We start from the raw sequence: 13,081 nt of genomic DNA on the forward strand, positions 1-13,081 counted from the left end.
CAGGGGGGATTCCCTTCTGGTTTACCGCACAGTGCTTCTAGCTGTTAAAATTGCCGTTGGGGCTCTTATTAAGAGCCCAAAAGTCCGTTCCACCGGGAGCTGCCGAAACGTGCGACTTAGCTGGTCATTGCCGCACCCGGAAGTCCGATTAAGACCAAATTAATCTACACCCCACCATTCTACCGTAATCCATGTACCTATCCAATAGCCGCTTGAAGGTCCCTAATGTTTCCAACTCAACTACTTCCACAGGCAGTGCATTCCATGCCCCCACTACTCTCTGGGTAAAGAACCTACCTCTGACATCCCCCCTATATCTTCCACCATTCACCTTAAATTTATGTCCGCTTGTGATGGTTTGTTCCACCCGGGGAAAAAGTCTCTGACTGATTATCTATTCCCCTGATCATCTTATAAACCTCTTATCAAGTTGCCTCTCATCCTTCTCCATTCTAATGAAAAAAGGCCTAGCACCCTCAACCTTTCCTCGTAAGACCTACTCTCCATTCCAGGCAACATCCTGGTAAATCTCCTTTGCACCTTTTCCAAAGCTTCCACATCCTTCCTAAAATGAGGCGACCAGAACTGCACACAGTACTCCAAATGTGGCCGTACCAAGGTTTTGTACAGCTGCATCATCACCTTACGGCTCTGAAATTCAATCCCTCTGATAATAAATGCTAGCACATCATAGGCCTTTTTCACAGCTCTATCCACTTGAGTGGCAACTTTCAAAGATCTATGAACATAGACCCCAAGATCTCTCTCCTCCTCCACATTGCCAAGAACCCTACCGTTAACCCTGTATTCCGCATTCATATTTGTCCTTCCAAAATGGGCAACCTCACACTTTTCAGGGTTCAACTCCATCTGCCACTTCTCAGCCCAGCTCTGCATCCTATCTATGTCTCTTTGCAGCCGACAACAGGCCTCCTCACTATCCACAACTCCACCAATCTTCGTATCGTCTGTAAATTTACTGACCCACCCTTCAACTCCCTCATCCAAGTCATTAATGAAAATCACAAACAGCAGACGACCCAGAACTGATCCCTGCGGTACGCCACTGGTAACTGGGCTCCAGGCTGAATATTTGCCATCCACCACCACTCTCTGACTTCTATCGGTTAGCCAGTTTGTTATCCAACTGGCCAAATTTCCCACCATCCCATGCCTCCTTACTTTCTGCATAAGCCTACCATAAGGAACCTGATCAAATGCCTTACTAAAATCCATGTACACTACATCCTCTGCTTTACCTTCATCCACGTGCTTGGTCACCTCCTCAAAGAATTCAATAAGACTTGTGAGGTAAGACCTACCCCTCACAAATCCGTGCTGACTATCCCTAATCAAGCAGTGTCTTTCCAGAAGCTCAGAAATCCTATCCCTCAGTACCCTTTCCATTTCTTTGCCTACCACCGAAGTAAGACTGGCCTGTAATTCCCAGGGTTATCCCTATTCCCTTTTTTGAACAGGGGCACGACATTCGCCACTCCAATCCTCTGGTACCACCCCTGTTGACAGTGAGGACGAAAAGATCAGTGCCAACGGCTCTGCAATTTCATCTCTTGCTTCCCATAGAATCCTTGGATATATCCCGTCAGGCCCAGGGGACTTGTCTATCCTCAAGTTTTTCAAAATGCCCAACACATCTTCCTTCCTAACAAGTATCTCCTCGAGCTTACCATTCTGTTTCACACTGTCCTCTCCATCAATATGGCCCCTCTCATTCGTAAATACTGAAGAAAAGTACTCGTTCAAGACCTCTCCTATCTCTTCAGACTCAATACACAATCTCCCGCTACTGTCCTTGATCGGACCTACCTCACTCTTGTCATTCTCATATTTCTCACATATGTGTAAAAGGCCTTGGAGTTTTCCTTGATCCTACCCGCCAAACATTTTTCATGCCCTCTCTTAGCTCTCCTAATCCCTTTCTACAGTTCCCTCCTGGCTATCTTGTATCCCTCCAGCGCCCTGTCTGAAGCTTGTTTCCTCAGCCTTACATAAGTATCCTTCTTCCTCTTAACAAGACATTCAACCTCTCTTGTCAACCATGGTTCCCTCACTTGACCATCTCTTCCCTGCCTTACAGGGACATGCATATCAAGGACACGTAGTATTTGTTCCTTGAACAAGTTCCACATTTCACTTGTGTCCTTCCCTGACAGCCTATGTTCCCAACTTATGCACTTCAGTTCTTGTCTGACAGCATCGTATTTACCCTTCCCCCAATTGTAAACCGTGCCCTGCTGCATGCACCTATCCCTCTCCATTACGAAAGTGAAAGTCACAGAATTGTGGTCACTATCTCAAATTCTCCCCCACTAACAAATCTATCACTTGCCCTGGTTCATTACCAAGTACCAAATCCAATATGGCCTCCCCTCTGGTCGGACAATCTACATACTGTGTTAGAAAAGCTTCCTGGACACACTGCACAAACACCACCCCATCCAAACTATTTGATCTAAAGAGTTTCCACTCAATATTTGGGAAGTTGAAGTCACCCATGACTACTACCCTGTGACTTCTGCACCTTCCCAAAATCTGTTTCCCAATCTGTTCCTCCACATCTCTGCTGCTATTGGGGGGCCTATAGAAAACTTCCAACAAGGTGACTGCTCCTTTCCTATTTCTGACTTCAACCCAAAATACCTCAGTAGGCAGATCCTCCTCTAACTGCCTTTCTGCTGCTGTTATACTATCTCTAATTAACAATGCAACTCCCCCACCTCTTTTACCAACCTCCCTAATCTTATTGAAACATCTATAACCAGGAACCTCTAACAACCATTTCTGCCCCTCTTCTACTCAAGTTTCCGTTATGGCCACCACATCGTAGTCCCAAGTACCGATCCATGCCTTAAGTTCACCCACCTTACTCCTGATGCTTCTTGCGTTGAAGTATACACACTTCAACCCATCTCCGTGCCTGCAAGTACTCTCCTTTGTCAATGTTACCTTCCCCACTGCCTCACTACACGCTTTGACGTCCAGAACATCGGCTACCTTAGTTGCTGGACTACAAATCCGATTCCCATTCCCCAGCCAAATTAGTTTAAACCCTCCCGAAGAGCACGAGAAAACCTCCCTCCCAGGATATTGGTGCCCCTCTGGTTTGGAAGCAACCCGTCTTGCTTGTACACCCCAGAATGCACTACAATTATCCAAATACCTGAAGCCCTCCTACACCATTCCTGCAGCCACGAGTTCAACTGCGCACTCTCCCTATTCCTAGCCTCGCAATCACGTGGCACCGGCAACAAACCAGAGATGACAACTCTGTCTGCCCTGGCTTTTAACTTCCAGCCTAACTCCCTAAACTCGTTTATTACATCCACACCTCTTTTCCGATCTACGTCGTTGGTACCAATGTGCACCATGACTTCTGGCTGCTCACCCTCTCCCTTAAGGATCCTGAAGACACGATCCGAGACATCCCTGGCCCTGGACCCTGGGAGGCAACATACCTTCCTGGAGTCTTGCTCGTGACCACAGAATCTCCTCTCCCCCTAACCATTGAGTCTCCTATCACTATTGCTTTACTATTCTCCCCCCTTCCCTTCTGATCCCCAGAGCCAGACTCAGTGCGAGAGACCTGGCCGCTAGGGCCTTCCCCCAGTAGATCATCTCTTCCCCCCCCCCCCCCCCCCAAACAGCATTCAAAACTTGTTTTGAAGGGGAACGGCCACGAGGGATCCTTGCACTGTCTGCCCGTTTGTTTTCTTTCCCCTGACTGTAAGCCAGCTCCTCTTGTCCTGTACCTTGGGTGTGGTTACCTCCCTGTAACTCTTGTCTATTACCCCCCTGCCTCCCGGATGATCTGAAGTTGCTCCAGTTCCCTAACACGGTCTCTGAGGAGCTGGAGTTGGGTGCACTTCCTGCAGGTAAGTCAGCGGGGACACCGGTGGTATCCCTCCGCCCACATCCTACAGGAGGAGCATGCAACTGCCCTAGCCTCCATCTCCTCTTACCTTACAGAATATATCTGCCCTGTGGACCAACTGGAACTCCGCCCTCCGACTCTGCTCCCAGTCAGCTGCACTCTCTGTAAACTCCCGGCTCCCTTCACGCTCTTTGAGGAAATGTAGAAAATGAAATGAAAGGAGCACCTTCCTCCCTCCTCACCTAACTCCCTCAGTCACCAAACTCTCACTATAGCACTCAAATGTACCCAAATTCAGCACTCAGTTCAAACAGTATCACTTTGAATGTATACCCATTACTCTAGCAGGAAAGATCCAGGTTTCTGTCAGTGGCTTAAATGTTTTGTTACAACTGCTCATTTAAATTTCTGCTCCTGTGACTAGCCTGTTATATAGAGCCTTAATTTTTATTTTTCATTTTATGCCTGTATAGCAATGTCAGAAAGGTTTGATTGGGCAAGGAATACAAGATTATCAGTTCCAAGCCATTCTCTTTACAAAATTGTTTGTTTAGAAATTAAATGTAGCAAGTTGACCTTTTTTTAAGTAAATAGTCTTTATTGTCACGTATCGGCTTACATTAACACTGCAATGAAGTTACTGTGAAAAGCCCCAAGTCGCCACATTCCGGCATCTTTGCAGGTACACAGAGGGAGTATTCAGAATGTCCAAATTACCTAACAGCACGTCTTTCGGGACTTGTGGGAGGAAACCGGAGCACCCAAAGATACCCACGCAGACACTGGGAGAACGTGTAGACTCCGCACAGACAGTGACCCAAGTGGAAATTGAACCTGGGACCATGGAGCTGTGAAGCAACAGTGCTACCCACTGTGCTACCGTGCTTTTAGGGGGATGTGGGGAGTCTAATATATTTGGAGATAATTTTATGGATTAATATTAATGGATGGATGGGCAGCGCGGCACAATGGTTAACACTGCTGCCTCACGGCATCGAGGACCTGGGTTCAATCCCGGCCCCGGTTCACTGTCCATGTGGAGTTTGCACATTCTCCACATGTCTCCGTATGTCTCATCCCCATAACCCAAAGATATGCAGAGGAGGTGATTGGCCATGCTAAATTGCCCCTTAATTGGAAAAATGAAAAAAATACATTAATGGATGGAAAAATGCATATGCAGTAAAGAGAGAAACTTTGAATTCCCAGGATTGTTTCTAGTGGCTGAAGCTCTGCGTCAGGAGCATGAATTTGTAAATTTGAATTAGGTCTTGAGTGAATTTTGTGCATCACAAATTTTGAGGCATATCATTCTGTCATGTAATTTTGTTTGTATAAGTCAAATAAAACATGACATTTGTTTTGTGGTATTAGAAATCTTGAATTCACCAGTCCTTTTTTTGCTTTTTAAGGATTTTTATTGGACAAAGCAGTGGCTTATGCAAAGCTCAGGAAGCCATTTGTTATTAATGACTTGAACATGCAATATAATATTCAAGACCGGTAAGTAACTGGCAACCAAGCCTGTGCTAGCAAAACTCAGAACATAGTATCCAATGTTAGATGTGATTTTATGATTGGACAGCACTTGGTGAATAATCCCGAATGTGTAAAGAATTACACCAACAACCAATTTAAGATCAGTCGGATTTGCAATGTGATTTACTTATTCTTGCTGGAAGCTACATAAATTCATACACAGGGCCCTGCTCACTGCAACTATGCCCAGGCATTGCACTTTTTTCAATTAATCCGTAGAATGTCTGCAGTACAGAGAGAGGTCATTTGGCCCATCGAGACGGCACTGACACTCTGAATGAGAGCACTATCTAGACCCACTCCCCTGCCCTATCCCTGTAATCTCTCGCATTGACCATAGCCAATCCACCTAACCTGCACATCTTTGGACACTGTGGGGCAATTTAGCATGGCCAATCCACCTAAGCTGCATATCTTTTTATTGTGGGAAGAAACTGAAGCACCCAGAGGAAAATCATGCAGGCACGGAGGGAACGTGCAATCTCCACACATGCAGTCACCCAAGGCCTGAATCGAACCTTGGTCCCTGGTGAGGTACCAGTGCTAACCACTGGGGAACAACAGTTGCCTGGTGCATACCCCTAAACAATGGCTCAACCTATCCGAGTTGACTTACCTTTTTTAAATTTAAGCAAAAGCCTGAGGGATCACAGAAATATTATAGTGCAGAAGGAGGCCATTCATCCCATTGTGTCTGTACCGGCTCTGAATGAGCACTCACTTAGGTACCCCTTCTCCCCATAACCCTGCACATTCATTCTTTTCAGATAACTGTCTAATTCCCTTTTGAATGTTTCCATTGAACCTGCCTCAACCACACTCTCGGGAAATGCATTCCAAACAGTAACCATTCGCTACATAAAAAAAGTTTCTCTTATAGCTTTTGTTTCTTCTACTAATTACCTCAAATCTGTGCCCTCTCATTTTCCATCCTTTCACGAGTGCGAACAGTTTCTCCCCATCTACTCTGTCTGGAAATCTCATCATTTAAGTCTACCAAATTTCTTCTCAACTTTCTCTTCTCCAAGGAACACAGTCTTAACCTCTACAATCTACGTTTATCACTGAAGTTCCTCAATCCTGGCACCGTTCTCATGAATCTATTCTGCATTCTTTTTAATGCTTCATATCCTTCCTAGCATGGGGCACCCTGGACTGGATGCAGTACTCTAGCTGAGGCCAAACTGGTGACCTTTACATATTCAACACAACCTCCTTGCTCTGTACTCTCTGCCTTATTAATAACACCCAGGGTACTGCAATGATTTATGCACGTATACACCCAGGTCCCACTGCTCCTGCACTCCCTTTCTGACTGTACCCTTTATTTATATTGTGTCTCCATATTCTTAATATCAGAACGAATCACCTCCCACTTTTCTGCATTGAGCTTCATCTCCCACCTGTCTGCCTATTCCACCAATTTTTCTGTCTCTTTGAAGTTCTACACTATCCTTCTCACAGTTCATATGCCCTCATCAATGCTCTGATCAGCCCTCTTTGTTACTGCTTCAAAAAACTCCAAAAAGTTATTTAAACATCCCTGAAGAAATCCATGCTGGCTTTCCTTAATTCTGCTGTATTTGCCTATGTGATTATTAAGTTTGTCTCTAATTATTGTTTCTAAAAGTTTTCCCACCATCAAAGTCAAAAGGACTGACCTGTAGTTGCTGGGCTTATAGGTATAGTTTATTTTGAACGAGAGTGTAATATTTGCAATTCTCCAGTCCTCTGGCCTAACCCTGAGTTTAAGGAAGATTGCAAAATTATGTCCTGTGCCTCTGCAATTTCCACTCGCCTTCCTCCGTATCCTTGGATGCATCTTATCTGGTCCTCGCTTTGAGTACAGATAACCTATCCAATATCCCCATCATTTCAATTTTCAATCCATCTAGTGTCTGAATTGCCTCATTTTTTACCATAGCCCAGGTCGCATTTTCTTTCTTCGTAAAGACAGATGCAAGATATTAATTTAGTACTTTAGTTATGCCCTCTGTCTCCATGTGTAAATTCCCTTTTTGGTCCCTACTCTTTTTACTATTTGTACGTCTTCCAAAGACTTTGGGATTCCATTTTATGCTAGCCTCCAGTATCTTTTCACACTCCATTTTATTCTTCTCTTATTTGCTTCTTTACCTTTGCTCTGAACCTTCTGTATTCAGCTTTGTTTTCAATTGTATTTTCTACTTTAAACCTGTCCTTTGTCATCCTGGATTTATTTGCCCTACCATTTCCTTTCAAGAGAATTTACCACGACTGTGCCCAAATCATCAAGATGGTCCATTGATTAGCTGTGGTTTTTCTTGCCAGCCTTCGACTCCAATTTGGTCCAGATCTGTTCTTACCCCATTGAAGTTGGCATCCTGCACTGGTGGTATTCTATAAACATAAGCCCGTGTCAATTTTCCTCCATTGCAACCTCCATCACTTGATTCCACACTGTTTAGTTGGCTACCCCATTTTTAAAGTTATTCATTGTTCTGGCTTGTAGTGCAAGGGTCATAAAACATGGCTTCTGGTCAGCAAAGACAACTTTTATTTTAGTAAGTCTGGCTTGGAAAGGGAAAACAATAATGTAGACATGCCAGCTGTGAATGGCCAGTATGAAAAACCAAAGTATGGCAAAAACAAATCTACATTATTGTTTTTCCTGTTACTATCACTACTGATTATTATTGATTAATTATTTGAAATTAATCAAAATTGAATCACCCAAGAACAATACAGAAATACTGAATTGCAAAAGCCAGTGACTGCATGCCTTGGGGCCCTTTAATGTACAAATGACATTTTATAATCATGAGAACTAATCTTTGCAATTTATCCTGTCGGAACGATTTTCAAAAAATCCAATTCCGACTTCAGAGCTCATAAAGGTTGTGGTTCGAGTTCAGTTACTTGTGAGGTAGTTGTTACACGTTGGGGGGTTGGTTAGTTCAGTTGGCTGGTTGGCTGGCTCGTGATGTGAAACAAGGAGAGGTCACCCTGTTATGGGTGTTCTATAGGCCTCGGAAAAGTTCCAGAGATGTAGAGGAGAGAATTGCAAAGATGATTCTGGATAGGAGCGAAAGCAACAGGGTAGTTGTTATAGGGGACTTTAGCTTTCCAAATATTGACTGGAAACGCTATAGTTCGAGTACATTAGATGGGTCCGTTTCTGTCCAATGTGTGCAGGAGGGTTTCCTGACACGGTATGTAGATAGGCCAACGAGAGGCGAGGCCATATTGGATTTGGTACTGGGTAATGAACCAGGACAGGTGTTAGATTTGGAGGTAGGTGAGCACTTTGGTGATAGTGACCACAATTCGATTACGTTTACTTTAGTGATGGAAAGGGATAGGTATATACTGCAGGGCAAGAGTTATATCTGGGGGAAAGGCAATTATGATGCGATGAGGCAAGACTTAGGATACACCGGATGGAGAGGAAAACTGCAGGGGATGGGCACAATGGAAATGTGGAGCTTGTTCAAGGAACAGCTACTGCGTGTCCTTGATAAGTATGTACCTGTCAGGCAGGGAGGAAATGGTCGAGTGAGGGAACCGTGGTTTACTAAAGCAGTCAAAACACTTGTCAAGAGGAAGAAGGAGACTTATGTAAAGATGAAGGTTCAGTTAGGGCGCTCGAGAGTTACAGGTTAGCTAGGAAGGACCTAAAGAGAGAGCTAAGAAGAGCCAGGAGGGGACATGAAAAGTCTTTGGCAGGTAGGATCAAGGATAACCCTAAAGCTTTCTATAGATATGTCAGGAATAAAAGAATGACTAGGGTAAGAGTAGGGCCAGTCAAGGACAGTAGTGGGAAGTTGTGCTTGGAGTCCAAGGAGATAGGAGAGGTGCTAAATGAATATTTTTCGTCAGTATTCACACAGGAAAAAGACAATGTTGTCGAGGAGAATACTGAGATTCAGGCTACTAGACTAGAAGGGGTTGAGGTTCATAAGGAGGAGGTGTTAGCAATTCTGGAAAGTGTGAAAATAGGTAAGTCACCTGTGCCGGATGGGATTTATCCTAGGATTCTCTGGGAAGCTAGGGAGGAGATTGTTGAGCCTTTGGCCTTGATCTTTAAGTCATCTTTGTCAACAAGAATAGTGCCAGAAGACTGGAGGATAGCAAATGTCCCCTTGTTCAAGATAACCCCGGTAACTATGGACCAGTGAGCCTTACTTCTGTTGTGGGAAAAATCTTGGAAAGGTTTATAAGAGATAGGATGTATAATCATCTGGAAAGGAATAATTTGATTAGAGATAGTCAACACGGTTTTGTGAAGGGTTGGTCGTGCCTCACAACCCTTATAAAGTTCTTTGAGAAGGTGACCAAACAGGTGGATGATTGTAAAGCAGTCGATGGGGTGTGTATGGATTTCAGTAAAGCGTTTGATAAGGTTCCCCATGGTAGGCTACTGCAGAAAATACGGAGGCATGGGATTCGGGGTGATTTAGCAGTTTGGATCAGAAATTGGGAACAAGTCCAATCACTTGGGACCAGGGTCAAGGTCCGCCCCGAGAGGCAGGAAGCCCCTGGGACCTATAAAGATAGGGGCCAAGTTCAGATCGACTCTTCTCTCCCTTCTTCTCCTGCTCGCAACCTTTGCAAGAACCATCGACCAGCAACCGTAAGTTTGACTCCAGCGATCGCTACCCGATAGAGACACCTAGCCATCGACCTGTATCAGCCTTTGAATCCCGCAGGCCAGACCCAATTCGATAAACCATTTGTTTCCCTGTCCTAGTGGGCCATTCCCAAAAGTTAAGTATTGGCCAGTAGTGGTAGGTAGTAGTCTAGAAAGTAGGATTATTGTGTAAGTATTTATTGCTGTACATAATAAATGATCGTTGATTTTAATCTTACTAAGCGGTGTGCTGCCTTATTAATCATAACTAGAGCTTGAACCACGTGGCGGTATCAGAAAGATACCTGGCGACTCGTGAGCAAAGGTGACATAATTAGAGCTAATAAAACTAAGGCTAATAAGAGCAACATAGCAAGTACCAGACAAATATTGGCCTTTATTCTGAATCTTGTAGTCCTCAATGTTCAGTCCTTGGTCTGGTCTGTTCCTGGCCCTGGTTTTCATTCTGTTGTTGCTGCAGAGAGAAATTCTAAGGTGGTGCAGCACCTTTTAACCTGCTTGGATTTTGTGTCCTTTTTGGGAGATCTCTGGGTCATTGTCATTCAATTGGTCAGGGTTGGATCATCCTGATCGATCAAGTCCAATCAGGGGCTGCCACATCGATTTTGGGGTGGCCACTCAATGGCCATGCCTACAAGTGTTGGGGGCAGATAGGCCCTTCCAAATAAGTTTAGGTGCTGCTTTGTCTGGTAAACAAGTGTGATTGAAGGGCAGCACGGTGGCGCAGTGGTTAGCACTGGGACTGCGGAGCTGAGGACCCGGGTTTGAATACCAGCCTGGGTCACTGTCTGTGTGGAGTTTGCATGTTCTCCCCGTGTCTGCATGGGTTTCACCCCCACAACCCAAAGATGTTCAGGTTCAGTGGATTGGCCAAGCTAAATTGCCCCTTAATTGGAAAAAAAATAATTGGGTACACTAAATTTATTAAAAAGTGATTGACAGGATAGTGCAATTGCTCCTGGGATGGCCTGGAGATGGCCTTATTCCTGTATATTGCTGGAGTCTAGGCTGCAGTTTATTTCTTCATGTTTATTTGAGCTGCCGCCTGCTTGTCCTCGAACTTGGTCAATTCTCCCAGCATCCTTTGCAGGACGCCATCTTAAGTGGCTGTTTGGCCACACTGCGATTTAGCAAAGTTCGCTTTCAATTCTGTATTGTCAGTCAGCTGTGGGACCTCATCACCCAATCTTTCCACACTGTACTTCTGTAATTGCCCTTTCATTCTATCTTTTACACTAATTTATGGTATTATGATGGTAAAAATGTATTTCTTGACAGGTATCTCTGCGACAAAACAAAAAGTTGTTTTGGGAACAGGGCATGGTTTTTCATAGTCATAATTATATTTCTTTTCTATGGTGCTGGCACAGTATTCCCCTTGTTCTGCATATACAGTTTGCGGCGGTTTTACGTTGGCTCTAATCGACTCCGTGGTACAATTTACTTGTGTCTGATAATACCCACATTGCTTTGGGATGGTCCCTTACCTGTTACGGCACATAATCACTTCTCGCCATGTGTTACACACTTTCAGCTGAGTTCCCAATACATTTTTTAAAAAAAATAATTTTTATTCAATTTTTCACAGATTATCACAACAGAAAAATAGAACCCCCCGCCTTTACACAAATAATAAAACAACAAGAACAAAAGTGCATAAATAAACAAATAAACGTTAAACAGTAAACAATAGTGCATCCCCTATCAGACACAAACTTATCCCCCCGCGTGGCTGCTGCTGCTGACCACCTCCTAACGTTCCGCCAGGAAGTCTAGGAACGGCTGCCACCGCCTGAAGATCCCCTTAAGGCAAATTTCACCTTCTCCAATTTAATAAACCCTGCCATGTCGTTAATCCAGCATTCCATGCTTGGGGGGCCTCGCATCCTTCCACTGAAGCAGAATTCTTCGCCGGGCTACCTGGGACGCAAAGGACAGAATATGGCAGCACGGTAGCATTGTGGATAGCATAAATGCTTCACAGCTCCAGGGTCCCAGGTTCGATTCCGGCTTGGGTTACTGTCTGTGCGGAGTCTGCACATCCTCCCCGTGTGTGTGTGGGTTTCCTCCGGGTGCTCCGGTTTCCTCCCACAGTCCAAAGATGTGCGGGTTAGGTGGATTGGCCATGCTAAATTGCCCTTAGTGTCCAGAATTGCCCTTAGTGTAGGGTGGGATTACTGGGTTATGGGGATAGGGTGGAGGTGTGGACCTTGGGTGGGGTGCTCTTTCCAGGAGCCGGTGCAGACTCGATGGGCCGAATGGCCTCCTTCTGCACTGTAAATTCTATATCTATATCTATAATACCGGCCTCTTTCGCCTCCTGCACTCCCGGCTCGTCCGACACCCCACATATTACGAGCCCCCAGCTAGGCCTAACCCTGGAATTCACTACCCTTGACACCATCCTCGCTACGCCCCTCCAGACTCCAACGCTGGACATGCCCAGAACATGTGGGTGTGGTTTGCTGGGCTCCCCGAACACCTCGCACATCTGTCCTCACTCTCAGAAAAATGGCTTAGCCTTGTCCCGGTCATGTGCGCCCTGTGCAGCACCTTAAATTGTATCAGGCTGAGCCTTGCACAAGAGGAGGAAGAATTTACCCTTCCCAGGGCATCCACCCACATACCCTCGTCGATCTCCTCCCCCAGCTCCTCCTCCCACTTACCTTTTAACTCCTCCGCCGAGGCCGCCTCCTCCTCCTGCATCACCTGATAAGTTGCCGGGGTCCTTGTCCCGCTTCAGAATTAGAGAAATCAGCGCCCTAGGATCCCCCCCCCCCCCCCCCCCCCCCCCCCGCCTCGTTGAAAGTCCTTACCAGCAGCGGGCCCAACAGGTCCACGTACTTCCTATAGAATTCCACCGGGAACCGGTGCCTTCCCCGCCTGCATATTCCCCAGTCCCTTGACCAGTTCCTCCAACCCAACCGGCGCCCCCAGCCCTGCCACCTGCCCCTCCTCTGCCCTCGGGAACCTCAGCCCGTCCAGAAAGCGACCCATCCCCCCTCCTCCGATGGGGGCTC

At 45.6% G+C, this 13,081-nt stretch overlaps 1 protein-coding gene across 1 annotated transcript in view; it reads left to right on the top strand.

Annotated features, from left to right (window-relative positions):
* LOC140429425 (inositol hexakisphosphate and diphosphoinositol-pentakisphosphate kinase 2-like) overlaps positions 1 to 13,081 on the top strand; it is a 295,210-nt gene that overhangs the window by 55,266 nt on the left and 226,863 nt on the right. The window contains 1 exon segment of the mRNA XM_072516386.1: positions 5,305 to 5,395. Coding sequence (XP_072372487.1) covers positions 5,305 to 5,395 — 91 coding nt within the window.

Source organism: Scyliorhinus torazame, chromosome 9 (assembly GCF_047496885.1).
Source record: "Scyliorhinus torazame isolate Kashiwa2021f chromosome 9, sScyTor2.1, whole genome shotgun sequence".
Taxonomy (NCBI): domain Eukaryota; kingdom Metazoa; phylum Chordata; class Chondrichthyes; order Carcharhiniformes; family Scyliorhinidae; genus Scyliorhinus; species Scyliorhinus torazame.